This window comes from Epinephelus fuscoguttatus, linkage group LG8 (assembly GCF_011397635.1).
Source record: "Epinephelus fuscoguttatus linkage group LG8, E.fuscoguttatus.final_Chr_v1".
Taxonomy (NCBI): domain Eukaryota; kingdom Metazoa; phylum Chordata; class Actinopteri; order Perciformes; family Serranidae; genus Epinephelus; species Epinephelus fuscoguttatus.
Window position 1 is genome coordinate 5,307,698 of NC_064759.1, and position 20,295 is coordinate 5,327,992.

General features: G+C 40.9%; 3 protein-coding genes across 5 annotated transcripts in view; all 3 read right to left on the minus strand.

Moving 5' to 3' along the window:
* Positions 1–20,295, minus strand: part of LOC125892623 (methyltransferase-like protein 27) — a 47,321-nt gene that overhangs the window by 14,719 nt on the left and 12,307 nt on the right. The gene's annotated exons all lie outside the window — the stretch shown is intronic.
* The window catches only part of LOC125892624 (methyltransferase-like protein 27), a 58,144-nt gene continuing 38,144 nt past the window's right edge, over positions 296–20,295 (minus strand). For 2 of the 3 annotated variants that reach the window (XM_049582667.1, XM_049582666.1), the window contains exon 6: positions 296–5,770. In XM_049582667.1, coding sequence (XP_049438624.1) covers positions 5,523–5,770 — 248 coding nt within the window. In that variant the 3' untranslated portion in view covers positions 296–5,522. Of the gene's footprint in view, positions 5,771–18,841; positions 20,220–20,295 lie in introns of those variants that run through there. The other variant, XM_049582668.1, reaches the window with a different exon arrangement.
* On the minus strand, positions 9,480–17,229 carry LOC125892622 (methyltransferase-like protein 27). The gene is made up of 7 exons (XM_049582660.1): positions 16,666–17,229; positions 16,499–16,594; positions 13,020–13,151; positions 12,445–12,573; positions 10,823–10,958; positions 10,620–10,712; positions 9,480–9,853 (listed from the first exon to the last, which is right to left on the minus strand). The coding sequence occupies exons 1-7, from the start codon at positions 16,840–16,842 to the stop codon at positions 9,612–9,614; spliced, it is 1,005 nt and encodes a 334-aa protein (XP_049438617.1). The 5' UTR covers positions 16,843–17,229; the 3' UTR covers positions 9,480–9,611.

Genomic DNA, 20,295 nt, shown 5'->3' on the forward strand with positions numbered 1-20,295 from the left:
GGTGATGAGATAACTGGGAAAAGGTGTGTGAGTGGGGAGGGAAGCCCAGGTGGTTGCAAATGTAAAAAAGGTGTGGATATGGGGCTTGGAAGAAAGTCTGGGGACATCTGGTGGCTGCATGAAAAAATGCAGGTCTGGGACAAACATGATCAGGGAGAATACCCTGTGTCCTCATAAGAGGAAATCACACTTTTGGTTTCCTGCACCTACAACAATCCATGTACAAACAAGATGGTAGCCATCTCTGCCAAGTCAATCTGCAGCTGATCCCAAGACAAAAGTGGACAAAACCTGATCACATTTTATGGTTGAAACTTGTTTATTTATGACAGTATGACTTTTAATATTAGCGTTGGGTAGATAAACAAAAACAATGGCATAACATGGTAATAATAATCACTTGCCATTGTCTGGCCACCCCTATGAAAAACTTCTGGGGTCGCCATTGGCTTAAAAAACACAGATCGGACAATGAAGGAATGTATTCAGGTGTAGAGGGACTAATTAAGTGACTTCCTGTAAAGGTACATGGTCCCATCAAGGTATTCAATTAATCAATCAATCAATCAATCAATCAACTTTATTTGTAGAGCTCCCACCCTTCATACTAGACACGCACACACACACACACAATCACACACAATAGGGAGACATGGCATGGCACTGAGGATCAAGGAAACGCCACCTCTGGGGCCGTCCACAATGGGAGGAGCCGCAGGCCGTGCAATCGGGGGGGACCAGCACCCAGGCCCCCCGACTCCGACATACAGGTGGACCCCCACATCGAAGGGAGGAGCCCCCAGCCGGCCGGGCCGAAGGGACCCAAGGACAGCAACCCCCCATAGCAGACCCGACACAGCTCCCAGTGTGGAGGACACCCTGAGGAAACACTGGAGTTAAAAGCTAAAGACTAAAAGCATAAAATAGGACTAAAAGAATAAATAAAATAAAATAAATACAGTACCAAAAATAAAATACATAAGATTATAAATAAAATAGAATAGATACAGTACCAGTGATAAATAAAAACAAAAAATTAAGATTAATATCATCTTAAAAAGCAAGATAAAAGCAGCAACATAAAGTAGGATAGAACCAGATAAGAACATAAGAAGAGTTTAAAATATTAGTTAAAAGCCTGATTAAAAAGGTGTGTCTTTAAACTTCTTTTAAAAATATCAACAGTCTCTGCAGTCCTGAGGCTCTCCGGCAGGCTGTTCCACAGGTCGGGGCCATAGTGGCTAAATGCTGCCTCACCATGGGTTTTTGTTCTGGGTTTTGGTATGGTTAAAAGGCCAGTGCCGGTGGACCTCAGGGTCCGCGAGGGTTGATATGATAAAAGCAGATCAGATAAATAAGAGGGCGCAAGGCCGTTAAGACATTTAAAAACGAGTAAGAGAATCTTAAAATCGATCCTGAAGCGGACGGGGAGCCAATTCAGCGACTCTAAAACTGGTGCAATGTGCTCCCGCCCTCTGGTCCTCGTCAGCACGCGTGCGGCTGAGTTTTGTAATAATTGGAGATTTAAAATACTCTTTTTGGGAAGACCAGAGAGCAGGGCATTACAGTAATCTAAGCGACAGGAAATAAAAGCATGCATTAGCACCTCCGTACTGGCCTGAGAGAGAAACGGGCGGGCTCTGGTTATGTTCTTAAGGTGATAAAAACCTATTTTCATTATATTTTTGATATGTGGGATAAAATTCAGCTCAGAGTCAAAAGTCACGCCCAAATTTTTTACTGATTGGGTTGGTTTAAGATCCTGTAGTTTTGGTAAAAGTTTCTCTCTCTAGCCTTCAGGACCTATAACTAAAACCTCACTTTTGTCCTGGTTGAGCTGCAGGAAATTCGCTGCCATTCATGACTTGATGTCTACAATGCAGTTAAAAAGGGCATCAATTGGCCCCGTGTCATCAGGAGACACGACGACTGTGTATCATCGGCATAACTATGGAAGCTGATGCCGTGTCTCCTGATGACGTCCCCAAGGGGAAGCATGTAAAGATTAAAGAGAAGTGGACCTAAAATTGAGCCTTGGGGAACCCCACATCCAATTTCATGGGTTCCTGAGGAACATGTACCCGTACTTACATAAAAGCATCGGTCTGTGAGATAAGAACAAAACCAGTTAAGAACAGTACCGGAGAGGCCGACCAGGTGTCTGAGTCTTTTTAATAAAATGTGATGGTCTACCGTATCAAAAGCGGCGCTTAGATCCAGTAGAACCAACACTGTGAGCTTTTTGTTATCTAAATTCCACCTGATGTCGTTTATAATCTTTAGAAGGGCTGTCTCGGTACTGTGGTTCCTCCTAAAACCAGACTGATACCTCTCTAATATGCTATTTCTATTTAAAAAGTCATTAACTTGGTTAAAAACCAGTTTTTCTAAAATTTTACTTAAAAACGGTAAGTTGGATACAGGTCGCTAATTATTAAGAACGTTGGGGTCTAAGTTGCTCTTCTTCAGAAGGGGCTTCACCACCGCCGTTTTAAAGGCAGTGGGGAAGACACCCGTCTGAAGAGAGCCATTCATGATGTTTAAAAACTGCTCCTCAAAGAAACCATAAAACGTCTTTAAAAATGGTGTGGGAATTGGATCTAAAAGGCAAGTTGTTGGGTTTACTTGGGAGAAAACTCGACCAAGTGTCCTTGCATCAACCAGGGCAAAACTCTCCAGTGTTTACTCAGGTAAAAGCAATGATCCAGGTGTGTTAACAGACAAAACTTTCTTGGATAACAGGCTGGATCTGATGTCCTTGATTTTAGTTCTGAAGTGGTCTGCAAAGTCTTCACAAAGATCATCTGTTGGTGTCTTAAGAACTTTATTAAAATCAGTGCCTGTTAAAATATTAAAAGTGGAGAAGAGGAACCGGGGGTTGTTTTTATGGTTGGTGATGAGTTGTGAGAAATGGGAAATTCGTGCCTTTTTGATTGCGTTATTGTAGGTTTTGAGTTGCTGACGTAAAATCTCATAATGAACGGTCAGTTTACTCTTTCTCCATCTTCTCTCAGCACTCCTGCATTCTCTTTTCAGTTTATTGATTTCATCGTTTTTTCTCCACGGGGGTGTAGGTTTTCTTTTTATTGTTTTAGTTACAGGTGGAGCTACTAAGTCCAGAATTGACTTCAGTTTACTGATAAAATTATCAACGATAAACTCACAAGGTGCAGGTAAAATTTCAGCAGAAGTGGTCTGTAAAATCCCAATAAAATTTGCAGCCACTTCAGAAGTTAGATAGCGCCTCCTCACTGTTCTCACCGGGACCTCCTCCTGGTTAAAACTGGTGATGTTAAAAAATACACAGTAGTGGTCGGACACAGCCAGGTTGACAACAGAGGACACACCGATGGACAGGCCATGGGTTATGACCAGGTCCAGGGTGTGTCCTCTGTTGTGAGTTGGCTCTGTGACGTGCTGCTTAAAATCAAGACAATTTAAAAGGTTTAAAAACTCTCTGGATATTGGATCCGAGGTATCATCAACGTGTAGATTAAAATCACCAGTTATTAAAATCCTGCTATAAGAGGTGTGAATGATTGATAAAAGTTCAGAAAATTCACTGATAAAAGAACTAGAGTGATGGGGTGGTCTGTAAACAGTGATGCAAAGAATCGGAGGGCTGCTAAAAGTAAAGGCATGATACTCAAATGACTTGTAACTGTTAAAAGACACTCCATTTGAGGTCAGTGTGTCATTTGTAATGGATGCCGTCCCGCCTCCTCTTCTACCCTCTCTAGTAGAAAACAAAAAATTAAAATTTGGTGGGCAGGCCTCGGTGAGTACAACAGGTGCGTCAGTGCCAAGCCATGTCTCAGTTAAAAGAAGACAGTCTAACTTATTATCTAAAATCACATCATTCATTAAAAAAGTTCTATTTAAAAGAGAGCGAACATTAAAAAGTACCACATTGATGGTGACAGGAGGCTTGTTGATCACGGAGGTGGGTTGGGGGAGTTTTGTGAGTGGTCGAAGGTTATGAAGGTTCACAGAGTGAGTATGGTGGTGTCTGATGTGTTAATGTAGTGTAATGCTTACCGGAATGGATGAGGTGTTGGTGTGAATATGAAGTCCAAGTCCGGTACTGTGTGGTGGTCAGAGGTGGAACTGAGTGGATAGGAGCATGGACCTGGGGGACATCAATTGGTGTCGGACAGAGCAGCTGGTGCGGGTTTGGGGAAAATTGCATGCTGAGCACCGTATGCCAGGTTGGCTGAGAGCATGCGGGCACCTGCCCTGTTAAGATGGAGCCAGTCTGGCCCAAAGAGGTGTCATCTCTCCCAGAAAACATCAAAATTGTTGATGAAGCCGATGTGGTGGGAATTGCAGGCAGAGGAGAGCCAGGTGTAGAGGCTACGCAGACGGCTGAAGCTGCCAATCCCTCTGCCGCAGGTGGGGGTGGGGCCAGAGATAAAAACAGTCATCTGGGACTGTGAGATGGAGTTAAAAAGGTGTCTAAAATCCTGCTTTAAAAGTTCGGACTGTTGCCTGGCGATGTCGTTCGTACCTGCGTGGATAATAATCCTTTTCGCCTGCGGATTGGAGCTCAGGATGTCCGGTATTTTCCCGGTTACGTAGGTAACGGTGGCTCCGGGAACGACAAGGTTATTGCCTCCCTCATGCGGACGTGCCTCACGATAGAGTCCCTGATGACCAGGGCTGTGGGAGCGTCCGCTCGGTCTTCAAGGGAGCAAGCCAGTTCAGCCACCCCGCTACCCACACCAGGTTTCCAGGTGTGATCCCTCGCCAGGTGGGGAGAACGGGAGGAGTGCCAGCGCACCGCGTCCCTCACGAGCCGCTTGCGCTGGGATGAGGAGCGGGTCAGCGCCGGCGGACGGCTCCCTGTTGGACACCCACCTGCTGAAGGGCAGCTACCAGTGAGTGGAGGGAAGGCTGTGGTGTCCGTTGGCGGGGGCATGGTGTCTGTGGCCGCAGGAACAGGTGCCGTCTCTTGGTGTGGGTCCTGGGTCGCCGGCTTCTCGCTCACGGACAGAGCCGCGTACTTGTTGGAGAGCGGTATCGGGGGAGAAGGAGCCCCGCCTTGAGCCCCGCTCGGAGCCCTCTTCCGCCCGCGGATGACCACTTCGGTCCAGGGGGTCCCCCTGTTTGGAGTGGAGCAGGCGGGCCGCTGACAGGAGGAGGACGGTCCCAGAGAACTGTTTTCCCGAGTGCGGAGGTGGTGTTCTACGGAGCGGACTCACCAGTCCGTGAGGTCTCCAGCCAGTTGGTCAGCGTCGGGAAACGGGACCTGAGGGTGATCAGCAGGGAATCCTTCCTCTGGAGCTCATTTGACATCCGCTCAATGTCCTCGAGAAGGTTAGCGATTTTTTTGTATGCTTTGTTAAGCATTTGTTCCAATTTTCCAGGTGAGTCGGCAGCGTTGTTGCCATGGCGTGTTGCCATGGCGGCTCACCAGGCCTTTCTTTAAAAACTTAAGATCCAAACGTCCGATGACTAAAAAACTTTCACCCAGTGAAAACAAATAAAACGTTAAAAGCAAACATTAGCCAGAGGCATAATGTTTAGAGTGATTTAAAACGTTTTAAAACTGGATAAAAATGCTGCTCCGCCGCATCTCTGCAGACATGCTCATTCTTACTATTATTGTGATTATTATGAACAGTCATCATGTATTTGTCCATCTCTTTGGTGTCCACATGAGTCCACAGTCCCTCCTCCTCCATCAGCTGCAGCTCTTTCTCCAAAGACACCTTGTAGTTGTTTCCAGACTCTGACTTTGGGTCCACTCTTGACATGCAGATGTAACCTCCTGCAGAAAAATGAATGATTAGATTAACTGATATTATAGAAGTAGAGAAGAATAAGATTCATAATTCTCTCATAGCATCTCGTTCTGCAAGATCTTTAGGGGTTCATGTAGAGTAGAATGGAGTAGAGTTGAAAACACACGACCAGTGTTGGTTACCCAGTTTGGCAGCTTGGCAGAGCTCTGGATAACAACATCAAACACACCTGAAACAAAAGGAGGAAGAGGTTGTTTGTGTGAAGAGTTAGATCTGCAGCTCCACAACTGCTCTGATCAGCTGTTGCTGCTGTTCAATGCAGGTGGAAGGACTGTCTCAGTGAGCTGCTCTCCTGCTCTCTCTGTTTTAAACAGAGGCAAAAGTTGCAGTGACTGGACAAACTTGTAAGGTCGCACAAAATCAATGGGGACTGGCTTTTTTGCAGTCTTAACATCCTGGAGGGACTGATATGTGTTTCATGTCTTTTTGTTCACATATATGAGGAGGAGAAGGAGGGAGAGGTTGACTCTTATTTGCCTCCTGCAGTCTCTTTGAATCCACTTCAACTCTCTGGCGCCCCCTGTGGAGGATTTGGTCCATCTCTTTTGTCTCTGTCCTGCTGAAAGTCCATGTCTATTACGAACCATAGTATCTGATCATGTCACCATGTTACTATGTCCTCAATGATGAGTTAAATTAAAGAGGAGCTCATGGGGCTTAAGTCAAATCCCTATTCAGCACTGATATGAGAAATCAGAGTGTATGAAGTGTGAGTGTAGTGTACCAGTCGGTGCAGGCAGTGGTTCTGGTCCCAGTAGGGCCAGTTTGAGGTCCTGATAGAGGCCAGTTTTTGCAGCTTGTTCAAGCATGCCTTTACTGCCGTCCACTCCCATAAAGTGCCTGAAGCCCAGTTTAACCATCTATAAACACAAGAAGAAGAGGGTCAACATTAACAGTGACTATGTTTACATGCACGTTTACTTATTCCAAAAAAGACAATATTGCTACTAAGCCATGAATTTTAGAGAATGTTGCTACATGAGGCTGAGTGTTTTATAAATGAGACCTCTAATCTGTAGAAACACCCTTCATGTTTTGTTAGATTTTTTTTTTTGCAGGCTATTATCCTTTATTTGATAGGACAGATATAGCATGAAAGGGGAAGTGAGATTGGAGATGATATGCAGCCAAAGGCTGTGGGTTGGAATTGAGCCTGTGGCCACTGCAGCAAGGATACAGCCTTTGTACATGGGGCACCTGCTCTACCAGTTGAGCTAGTGGGCGCCCCACCTGTCACATTTTAAGCTTACAAAACCATCAAGTTTGACCAACACATTAATAACACTGTGAGGTTTAATTAACACTGCAGCCTCTGCGGGGCCACAATTTGTCAGTAAGGGAGATGAAGTATCTCTATTCTAACACTGACTAATCCTATTTACTCTATATATGCTTCCTTTAGGTAACATCATTAGAAATCACTCTGTAAATTTCCATTGTTATGCGGATGATACTCAGTTGTATTTATCGATGAAGCCAGAAGAAAGTAATCAATTAACTAAACTCCATAACTGCCTTAAAGACATAAAAACTTGGATGAGCACCAATTTCCTGATGTTAAATTCAGACAAAACTGAAGTTATTGTTCTTGGCCCCAAACAACTCAGAGACTCTTTATCTGATGACATAGTTTCTCTAGATGGCATTGCTCTGGCCTCTAGCACTACCGTAAGAACCCTCAGAGTAACATTTGATCAAGATTTGTCTTTTAATTCTCATTTAAAACAAACCTCACGGACTGCATTTTTTCATCTGCGTAATATTGCGAAAAGTAGGCCTATCCTGACCCGAAAAGATGCAGAAAAACTGGTCCACGCTTTTGTTACCTCTAGGCTGGATTACTGTAACTCTCTATTATCAGGTAGCTCTAGTAAGTCCTTAAAAACTCTGCAGCTAATTCAGAATGCAGCAGCACGTGCACTAACAGGAACTAAGAAACAAGATCATATCTCTCCTGTTTTAGCTTCTCTGCACTGGCTCCCTGTAAAATCCAGAATTGAATTTAAAATCCTACTGTTAACTTATAAAGCTCTAAATGGTCAAGCTCCATCATATCTTAGAGAGCTCATAGTGCCATATTATCCCACCAGAACACTGCGCTCTGAGAACGCAGGGTTACTCGTGGTCCCTAAAGTCTCCAAAAGTAGATCAGGAGCCAGAGCCTTCAGCTATCAGCTCCTCTCCTGTGGAATCATCTTCCTGTTACGGTCCGGGAGGCAGACACCGTCTCCACATTTAAGACTAGACTTAAGACTTTCCTCTTTGATAAAGCTTATAGTTAGGGCTGGCTCAGGCTTGCCCTCTACCAGCCCCTAGTTAGGCTGACTTAGGCCTAGTCTGCCGGAGGACCCCCCTATAATACACCGGGCACCTTCTCTCCTTCTCTCTCTCTCTCTCTCTCTCTCTGGTATTCTATTACTGCATCTTGCTAACTCGGCCATACTGCATGTCACTAACTCGGCTTTTTCTCTGGAGCCTTTGTGCCCCACTGTCTCTCAGATTAACTCATATCACAGCGGTGCCTGGACAGCGTGACGTGTGTGGTTGTGCTGCTGCCGTGGTCCTGCCAGATGCCTCCTGCTGCTGCTGTTATCATTAGTCATTAGTCATACTTCTACTGTTATTATACACATATGACTATTATCACACATGTATACTGCCAGATATTAATACATACTTTCAACATATTGTACCACAGTAGCCAGAACTATAACTATAATATTATTACTTTCATTATTGCTGTTGTGAGCTACTGTCATTACCGTCTGTCCTGCATCTCTCTCTCTCTCTCTCTCTCTCTGTCTCATTGTGTCATGTGGATTACTGTTAATTTATTATGCTGATCTGTCCTGTACGACATCTATTGCACATCTGTCCAACGAAGAGGGATCCCTCCTCAGTTGATCCTCCTGAGGTTTCTACCATTTTTTCCCAAGTTAAAGGGTTTTTTGGGGGAGTTTTTCCTTATCCGCTGTGAGGGTGCAAATGACAGAGGGATGTCGTATGCTGTAAAGCCCTGTGAGGCAAATTGTGATTTGTGATATTGGGCTTTATAAATAAAATTAAATTGATTGATTGATCTAAAAAGAGAGACTTTGCATTTATAATTTGGAACTGAGAAATGCAAGGCGGTCCTTCTTCTCTGACATCATCACCAAAAACAATAATAATGCATGTGCCTTATTTGCTTCAGTCAACAGGCTAACAAACCCTCCTGTGTCAGTGGCCTCTGACCTTCTGTCCACCAGGGCCTGCAATGAATTTGTCTTCTTCTTCACTGACTGAGCTTTAGACTTTTATGTTTGCCGCTGCCTATTACTAAATCAAACTCGAGGCTTCTGATAATTATCTCACACTGCATTGTAACTTATTCTGTTTTAGCTTTTTTTATTTCTAACTAAACTCTTTTTAATTAATTGTACTATTTTATTTCCAATGTAACTCTTTGATTGTTTTAATGTCTTTTTATGTTGCCTTTATTGCTTTTACCTGATGTATGTTTTATGTAAAGCACTTTGAATTGCCTCGTAGCTGAAATGTGCTATACAAATAAACTTGCCTTGCCTTGCCTTTATAAAATGTGTTTTCAAACTGCTCTGCTGAAGACAAGCGGACAAAAAATCAACTAATGCAGCTTTAACTTTCAATGACAAAACTTACCCTAAATGTTCAGCATCTGTTGAAAAATGTTTATTTCTGACTTACTTTACATTGGGTTGCTCTGCATTATGTATAACCCACATTTATTTTGACTCAGCTGTAAGATGCCCCTTTATTTTCTGTTTAATGTTGCCATAACTTCTGATTTTAATGGATGGATTTCTTGTAGAGATAAACTCTCCCGCTAATGTATCGCTCCTCCTGCTGCAGGTCCTTGACTCTCTCGGCATCCAGATGTGGGTTTTCCATGTATTTGTCCGTCTCTTTGACTCCTACTGGACTCCACAGTCCCTCGTCCTCCATCAGCTGCAGCTCTCTCTCCAGTTCCTTCCTGAATTCAATTGATGGTGTTGCTGTGTGGTCACCTTTTGAAATGCAGACAAAACCTCCTGTAGACAAACAACATATTTAGCTATAGTTAGTTTTATATTGGAGGAAGCATATTATCTGTAAAACCCTTCTAAATACTCACACATGAGATTAACACAACCATTTAAAAAACATAGATTCCCACTCTAACAGACTGTTAGAGCTCCAAGAGCATCAGAAGCTTTACTTTGTCTTATCTACAGTAAATCTGGTGCTTTATGTACCTCATCAGGTCACTTCACCATCTATTGATTGACTGAACACTGACAAGATGAGACGAGACAAGACAACACAAGACTTTGTCTCCTAGAAATTATATCTATATTCTACAAATTTACAACTTCTAGCTGTAATAATGTTTCTTTATCAACATAATGAATAAATGATTTTTCAGCAATGTCATGAAATGTTCTGTCTGAACATATTTGTAAAATGTTCACCAGTGATTTTTTTGTTATATCTGCAATATTCGCTTGTAGTATTTATAGTGTACTGGATGTTTTTTATTGCTCTGTTTGGACACTTAGTTTCTAAACCCACCCCTGAAGGATTGGTGGTCTTGGTCTAATATTGGAAAAGTCATCAGTGACCTGAGGAAGGACACTGGTTTGAATCTGCTTTTTCAGCCCTGAGTTCTGTCTGCAGGTCTTCCTCTCAGGCTCCATACAGCCCCAACAACCTCAGTGTCCCCCTCAACTCCTGTGGTCATCACAGTCTTGGTGGTTGTTGATTCAGAGGTCTGAAACCAGACTAAAATGCTACATCTGCTTATCTGGAGCTAGTTACCTGGTTTGGCAGCATCGCAGAACTGCCTGACAACACTGACCGGTATGAAACCAACACCCATACCACCAGCGACGATCACCACATCAAACGTATCTGAAACCAGGAAAAAGAAGGAGGAAGCAGAGCCAGGTTTAGTTTCCAGAAGTCATTGTTGTAACACTTAAAGATGAGCAGTGAGTGTATGCAGTGTGAGTGTAGTGTACCAGTCGGTGCAGGCAGTGGTTCTGGTCCCAGTAGGGCCAGTTTGAGGTCCTGATAGAGGCCAGTCTTTGCAGCTTGTTCCAGCATGCCTTTACTGCCGTCCACTCCCATAAAGTGCCTGAAGCCCAGTTTAACCATCTATAAACACAAGAAGAAGAAGAAGAAGAAGAAGAAGAAGAATGCAGTCAACATTAACACTGAATCATAAAAACTGATCAGAACTTACAGGTGAATACATTGAGGATCACACTTTATTTCACTGGTCCATAATTCCCTTATGATTCCATACACACTGTCCTGGAAGGAATTCTGTAATTTCATATCAGTGCAGTGAAACTTAATGGTGGGCTGTATGACTAAGAATTTTTTGAAGATTTTGGCAGTTTGACGGTATATCAGGGTTTTTTTCTTCTCCTTTTTATGGCTTTATAGTTGCTTTTCTACTTTCAAGAGTCAGGCTGTGCTCACAAACTGTTCATGTGTTTTCCTACTAAAAGTTGTGCACCCAGATTCATACAAAGCCCACGTAATTTAAAAAGCTGCGATCACGTGACCGATGCACTGAGTGGAGTAAACAAGGAAGCAGTCCCGGGTGGCCTAGTAAGAAGGCAGGTTGGTTCAATTTTGAGGTCAAAATTTGATTGGATTTTTTATTTGAACATCTTTTCAGTAGTGACAGCTGCGCTCTCTTTTCTGATCTTGGATGTACTGTAGTGACGGAGCCTCTCCAAGCTGTCAACAGACTGTTCTACTAACTGGCTAGCTGGTGAGCTGTTCCCAGCCTGCCGTTCAGCGGTGTAATTTTGTAAATGTACAATTCTCCCAGCGGGCCACCCTCGCTGTTCGATGGTGATATTTGGTTGAATTTAGGGTGATGTTGGGTGACTAATTTCACAGACATAGATTACTGACGACAGATGACGTTTTTTTGGTTTTAAGTTGTGTTGCTCAGTATCCAAAATCTTCGTCTTCCAAACGTCTCATGCCAACATCCTTTTGACGTAGAGTAACAACATTTAGTCGTAAGTTGTGGAGAACAAACCCAACATCTGTGAAACTTTCATAATGTTAACATCCACACAACCTGAGATTCTAACGTCATTGGACATGTAAAATATCGTCGACCCGACTTTTATTCCAACCAAAATTTAACATCTGTCCATCATAAAAGTCCAGTGTCTTTCTGATATCATACTGACGTCTGGTGCCTGATTGGCTTAGTGTTACAAATTGTGTAGAAAGTGAGATAGTTGTGGGTTATTTTTTGTTGTGTTATAAAGTCAACTGTTCGTAAGAAGGGTTCGTTCTTAATATGGGTCTCCTCTCAATGCACTTATCGCAGGTTGCCCTGACCATATTGCTCTTCATGGTGAAGATTATAATATATTTTGCTACCTGCTGAAGAGTTGCATCAGCTGATTCATCTGTGCACCAGTATGGCGGTGTATGACAAATGCATATTGTACAGGAAATCACAGCCGCTTTAAGCAGATCAATCAGTGTGATTTTCTGCTGTTGTATCACCTGAAACTCAGACTTTCCTGTCTGCTTGGTTTTATTGATTACCACTGTTGGACTTTCAAAATGAATTATTCTCTGTCAGCTCTTTGATTTTAAAGCTCACCAGTTTAGCGACCCATCCGGACCCACAGGCGACGTCCAGAACCCGAGCTTCTTCAGGACTCCCAGAGAAGTTTTCAGACAGGAAGTCTACTGCCAGGTGTGGTGATCTGTAGCTCAACAGGGTGGCATCCTGTTTTTTATAAAGTGAAATTCTCCAGTTGGAAGTGGTTTTTGCTGCAGGGTTGAATATTTTCAGGACTTTTACTTGCAACAGAGTATATTTACTCTGTGGTACTTTAAGTGAAGAGAAATATCTGAATACTTCTTCCTCTACTGGTTAGTAATATCTTGTTTTATTTAATATTTTAATGGATGATTTATCATCTGAACAACAAATGAGCCTCTTGCCTAGCAAACACTATTATTTACAGTGATGTTTAGTGCTGTACATTGTCCTTGTAAAAACAAACAAGCTCAGTTTTTTTAGCTCTGTTTTTGGTCTCCACCAGCAAAGCTAGGAGTTCAAAGAGGCCAAAAAGCTCCATAGAGCTGCAGTGGTGAATAAACAAATATTGATTTCACAGCTCTATTAAGTCCTCATCAGACCTGAGCAGAGAGTGGCTCATTGAAACTGACCTTTTCATAGTTTTCTATCCAGTTGTCGTAGAACTCAACTCGATCTTTTGGATCAGAACTTTTACATGATTGAAAAGCAACCCTGGCATCAGTCTGAGTTCTGCAAGGGACCGACATGATGAGGTGATGAACCTGCCACAAAGAGACAGACCACGGACATGATTACATGAGATTTTATTGTCAGACAATGAAACTGTGACAGCAGTCAATGTTAAGTCACTTAACAGGAGCTATCTGACACACTAAAGATGTTGTTTCTCACATGGTTTTACCTTTCTGTTCCCTCAGTGTGATAATGATGAAATGATTTTATCCAGCAGCAGTTATCCAATCAAGAGTTCAAAATATTCTCTCAGCGGAAAACACTTTTAGGCTCCACAGCTTTGCAGTTATGAAAATGGGAAAGTTAAATTCCCACCGGCTGGGTCACAAAAGGTCTCATTTCACAGCTCCATCACAGCACTGAGACTGCACTCATAGAGGTAATAAATGACAATCGCCTGACCGCTGACTCAGGCAAAGTCTCTGTTTTAGTGCTGTTGGATTTAAGTGCTACTTTTGACACAGTGGAGCAAACCATTTGTTATAAAGACTAGAAAAGTGGGTCAGACTCACTGGAACTGTCCTTAAATGGTTCAAGTCATACATTCTTGAGAGGAAGTACTTTGTCTCGATTCATAATTATAGTTAGAGCAGATGGCTGTGACATGTGGCATCCCACAGGGCTCCATTTTGGGAACCCCCTTGTTTTATCTCTATATGCTTCTGTTAGGCCAAATCATACAAACTACTAAATTAGCCGACCATAATTTATGGGGTGCCGTTTGTAAAGTGTCTCACGCTGAAAATATCATCAACATTTTGCCACATTTAGCTTCAAACAATGTTTAAAAAAGTATTGTGATTTTTTTAACGTCACCTTTTACCACATTTACAGCAATATTTGTTAACTTAGAAATATATTAAATAGTTAAATCTAAATATTAAATGTGGCACGTAAATGTTAAATGTTAAATCTAAATGCTAAATCTAAATCTAAATGTTAAATCTAAATATTAAATCTAAATGCTAAATCTAAATCTAAATATTAAATCTAAATATAAATATAAATGTTAAATCTAAATGCTAAATCTAAATATAAATATAAATGTTAAATCTAAATATTAAATCTAAATCTAAATGTTAAATCTAAATGTTTTGGGTGAAACTAAATATTTAGCTAATATGCAAATTCACACTGCCGTCACCGGAAGTACCAAAATAAAAGCTCGAGATGGTCAGACTGTCTATAGAATCAAATAACGAATTAAAACCAACTTATCGGGGGAAATGGGCACTTGAACATACATTAGCGTGATAATAACTACCTAAAATAACAAGAAACGTGTTTGGAGAAATTTTATTTGATGTGTACTTTGAGTTGTTAGTGTCCCTTCTGAGGGAAACCTTGTTGTTTACAAATACTTCCAGGTAGAAAACCAGCGGAGTTTAGCTACATATATATATGCACATCTCACGTTTTTCACGTCACTGTATCACCGTTTAGACTAATTTGGTGTTTGTAAAGCCTATAAACACTATGACTGAACAAACATTACTATCACGGTCTGAAATTAATAACATGGTTATCGTAGATTAGCGAGGCTAACTGTTAGCTGTTAGCCCCGTTAGCGGTGTCTGTAATGACTCACTAACTCTAAACGGTCCGTGAAGAAAATATTTTTTCCAGCGGATGTCTTAGTTATAACATGATTGAGCTAACTGGAGTAGTTTAATGTCGTATCCGACAACGGGAGACATTTAACAGATGACGTCCTGACAGCTTTGCTGCTGCTGCGGCCACTGATGCTTTCTAGACATCGTGATTTCCCAAAACTGAATAAATACCACACATCGCAACACAAAACTGCTTTGCTAGCTCAATCATGTTGTAACTAAGACATCCGCTGGAAAAAAATATTTTTTTCACGGACCGTTTAAGAGTTAATGAGTCATTACAGACACTGCTAACGGGCTAGGAACTGACGGTTGTTAGCTTAGTTTAGGTTGTTAATCCTCCGAAGGGACACTAACAACTCAAAGTACACGTCAAATAAAATTTCTCCAAACACGTTTCTTGTTATTTTAGGTAGTTATTATCACGCTAATGTATGTTCAAGTGTCCATTTCCCCCGATAAGTTGGTTTTAATTCGTTATTTGATTCTATAAACAGTCTGACCATCTCGAGCTTTTATTTTGGTACTTCCGGTGACCGGCAGTGTGAATTTGCATATTAGCTAAATATTTAGTTTCACCCAAAACATTTAGATTTAACATTTAGATTTAGATTTAATATTTAGATTTAACATTTATATTTATATTTATATTTAGCATTTAGATTTAACATTTAGATTTAGATTTAATATTTAGATTTAGATTTAGCATTTAGATTTAGATTTAACATTTAGATTTAGATTTAGATTTAGCATTTAGATTTGCCATTTAACATTTAGGTGCCACATTTAATATTTAGATTTAACTATTTAATATATTTCTAAGTTAACAAATATTGCTGTAAATGTGGTAAAAGGTGACGTTAAAAAAATCACAATACTTTTTAAACATTGTTTGAAGCTAAATGTGGCAAAATGTTGATGTTATTTTCAGCGTGAGACACTTTACAAACGGCACCCCATAATAATTATGTCTCAGTATATAACACACAAATACACATATCCCTTTCACCAGGTGATTATAGACCTGTAGAATAAACCTGTGTCACTGTATTGAGTAAATCAATGATTGGATGTATCAAAATTTTCTCCAACTCAACCGAGATAAGATCGATGTAATTGTCTCTGGGCCACAGAAAGAAAGACCGAGTGTCAGCTCTCACCTTGAATCCCCCTCTTTTATAACTAAGAGTCAAGCAAGAAACTTTGGTGGTCAGGCACGCATACTTCTAGTCACCTCTCTGTCAGCCTCGCTAAATCTTTGCTACATTTGGGCTCTTATGTCTATTTTACACGCCTTGATGGTGCTTTTTGTTGTTGGTTTGGACAGTGGTGGCGTGTGGCTGTGAGTCACTCATCAGAATGAGGAAATAACCTCACTTTTACCACTGCCTGCTCCTCCCTGTAATGTATGCAAACATATATTTGAACTTCACTTCAAGCATTTTAAATAATCTTTTTATCTTTGCACCTCTTGTCTGCATGTTTGCCATTTTTAATGGTGATTTTTGTTTAAAACTGTAAATTATTAAATTATTAATTTTACCTTTCATATATTTTCTCTTTAATCTTTTATTGTGAATCTTTCTCCTTATTATGTTCTATAGGTTATTGCTCTGAAAAGAACTTTGAATTGCCCTGCTATATGAAATGTGATATATAAATAAAGCTGCCTTTCCTTGAACTGTAATAATGAAACAAGTCTGTGACTACTTTAGGAAAAAATTAAACCAGCTCAAGTTTTGCTCAAGCTCGCTGCTACTTACAACAGTGATTTTGCAATTGAGCTGCTTCCGTCTGTAGGCAGAGAAATGTCTTGTACCTGGGAGTGTCACTTGCAGCTTTATTAGTAGTTTTAATTCCTATAAGTAAAAACATGAGTACATGAATCAAACCTGAATATTAAAACAGCATTAAAACAGCTTCTACTCACCTGCAGATGAATCCAAGTGAAAAACCAATGTGAAGTTTCAGACAGAGATTCAACAGTTAGATCTGGAGGAGGAGAACTGAGCTGCTGACTTTTGATTGGCTGAAGGTGCGCACACAGGAACATGTCTGGTCCTCTTCTCTCTCTTACTCTTATAACCCTCAGGGTTGGCCCCATCATGTCCTGACTTGGTTGTTTGGCTTATTTGGTTTTGGGTGATAAATAAATGCTTCAGATTTTTGCTCCTCTGTGTGCAAGACGACTTTATTACTGCAGATTAACATTTCACCATAAGTGCAATTTAGGACATCAGGTTCCACTGAGAGATCAGTAATAGTTGTTCTGCGATCAGTCTAAACATTTATCATCTCTGACTCAGTAGGAGGAATATTTATTTAACATCATCCTTTGTTTTTCTCTCCTTTCCCATGACTGGATCAGGAACTGTTTCAAACCTGTTTTTGTTAATCTTTCCATTTGATCAGGAACATCCTGTCTGACAGGTGAGCGCTGAGTCACAGTGCCAAATTTGAGTTTAGGGAGATTAATGATACACACATCACGCAGGGCAAGGCAATCAAAAACAGCGTACGTTAAAAACACATAGCATCTGGCACACTGGGCAGGTGGGCCAAGGAGCCTTTTGGGCCGACACAACCGTCTCTTTCTACGTCTTTTTTTTGGTCCAACCAAACAAAAATACAGGTAGTCCAGCCTATTGGTATGTTTTCTTAATTGACACTAGGCTGGCCCAATCACATTTTGTGCTGTCTGCTTTGAGTGTTCTTGTACTGTAAATTCTGTTACAGTGAAGGTAAGTCTCTTTCTTCTTCCTCCTTTCTCTTGGAGTTCACTGACCAAATGTTCTTAAACAGCCGGTGGCATGGTGGTCAAACACATCGCAGAAATCACAGATCATCTGGTACCTGTCTCAGTAATCTTAAATCTGCCCATGTTCAGCCACAACACGGTCTCCTTTCCTGTCACAGAATCCCTGCAGCTGAAATGAGCTCCTCTTAATGTCACAACATTGACCAACAAATCCCTCTTGGTTCATGATCTGGTAACGGAAAAGAATTTACATTTTTATGTATTTAGTTGAAACCATGGGTAAACAGTGAAAACTGGTGTGGCAACACTGACAGAAACTTTTCGTAGGAAAGGAGGAGGGCCTGCAGCCTTTTTCGACACAGTTTTTGCGAAATGACCCAGGTGAATTGAATCATTTGAGTATCTTCCACTTGAGCTCGAAGCGGTGTCATCTAATCTCGATTAGAGACCTTTTGACGATCCATGGCACCAGTCATTTCCATATATCAGCCTAAAATATGAGTGAGAGGTGCCAGTATGTAATTAAATACCTCTTCTTTTTTTCATTTTTAATGATATCCCTTACTTCATTTAGGCTAGCTGTGGTGGATCAAATTGTGTCTTACATTGGTATTGTTTTTCTGAGAAATCTGAAGGACTTCCTGAAATGTTATCAATTGTATGAGAGAGAGTAGTGATACCGGCATAGCCCACGTCTTAAATCAGAAAATGCTGAATTCAGTCAAAGGCCTATTTGGGAATTTCTAAACAGAACATACTTTTTGCATGACCTGCATCAAAATCAGAATATTGTCATATTCTGAATAATAGTGGAATATTAGTGTGCATGTAAACGTAGCCAATGATGATGTTGTTCCTCTTTGAATGTTTCTCCAGATACTCTGATTTTCCAGAAATGTTACAGCTGGGTGAAGCAGCAAAGGCAGGTAGGACCCAAGTGCAGACTCATAGGCTGGCAGATTCAGAAGAAATACTGTAACTGAGGAAAAACAGGCATACAGGCAGATGAGATGACAACCAGGCAGGCAGGAAAAATCAGCAGGAAAACCCCAAAACACAGGGAAAGCACAACAAGCTGGTGACAATGGCAGGTTTATACACTGACCAGGGTGATGAGATAACTGGGAAAAGGTGTGTGAGTGGGGAGGGAAGCCCAGGTGGTTGCAAATGTAAAAAAAGGTGTGGATATGGGGCTTGGAAGAAAGTCTGGGGACATCTGGTGGCTGCATGAAAAAATGCAGGTCTGGGACAAACATGATCAGGGAGAATACCCTGTGTCCTCATAAGAGGAAATCACACTTTTGGTTTCCTGCACCTACAACAATCCATGTACAAACAAGATGGCAGCCAAGATGGTGCTTTATTGGTAGAGTCTGAAATCATTCTCAAGAATCTTTTCTGAATTAAGAGTTTCTGATTAAGGTATGAGGAATATGAAGCACCCCAAACAATGACGCAGTATGTCAAATATGGATAAATTAAACTGTGATATAATGTCATGAGACAGGACTGATTAACTAAGGAAGAGACTCTTCTGATAATACCATACCAAGACTTCATAATTTTTTTGCATACATACTCAATGTGGTTTCCCCAGGACAATCTTTCATCAACTAATATACCAAGAAATTTTGTACAAGAGACTTGTTTGATTTCAGTGTTATTAATTAGCAGCTTTGAGTCCTGCTTAGGAAAAGTTTTATTTTTGTTTCTAAAAAGTATAAAATTTGACTTGTTTACATTCAAGGAAAGCTTGTTCATCTGAAACCATCTTGAGGCGTATTCTAGAGTGGTATTGGCATTTCTGATTAGACATCCAAAGTCAGAGTGAGGCATGGCAATATTTGTATCATCCGCAAATAAAATGGGCAGAGAAGACTCAGACATTACAGCAAAATCATTAATAAAAATTAGAAACAAAAGGGGCCCAAGAATCGACCCTTGAGGCACACCATAGTATAGTTTTGCTTTCTTAGATACATGACCATTAATACAAACATATTGTTCTCTGTTACTAAAGTAATCACTAAACCATCTGATCACAACATCTTGAAGACCATATCCGTGGAGGTTTGACAGAAGAATATCATGATCAACTGTGTCAAACGCTTTTGAGAGATCTAGGAAATTACCAATAGCAAACATATTTTTATCCAGGGCAGTAGAAATTTTATCTGTAAGTTGCAAAAGAGCCATATATGTTGAGTGCTTTTTGCAAAAACCATATTGGTGTTTGTACAGAATGTTATTATCATTAAAGTGTTTAATAACTCTTGTATATACTAACTTTTCCAGGACTTTGGAGAAACACAGTAAGATAGAAATCGGTCTATAATTGTTAAAAACACTGGGTTCGCCTTCTTTAAAGAGAGGTAAGACCTTTGCCACTTTAAGATCACTAGGGACTACCCCAGTCTTTAGTGACACAGCAAAGACATGTGTTAAAGGTTTGCTCATGAAGGGATGAAGGAAGGAATGTATTCAGGTGCAGAGAGACTAATTAAATGACTTCCTGTAGAGGTACATGGTCCCATCAAGGTATTGCTCATTCTTACTATTATTGTGATTATTATGAACATTCATCATGTATTTGTCCATCTCTTTGGTGTCCACATGAGTCCACAGTCCCTCCTCCTCCATCAGCTGCAGCTCTTTCTCCAAAGACACCTTGTAGTTGTTTCCAGACTCTGACTTTGGGTCCACTCTTGACATGCAGATGTAACCTCCTGCAGAAAAATGAATGATTAGATTAACTGATATTATAGAAGTAGAGAAGAATAAGATTCATAATTCTCTCATAGC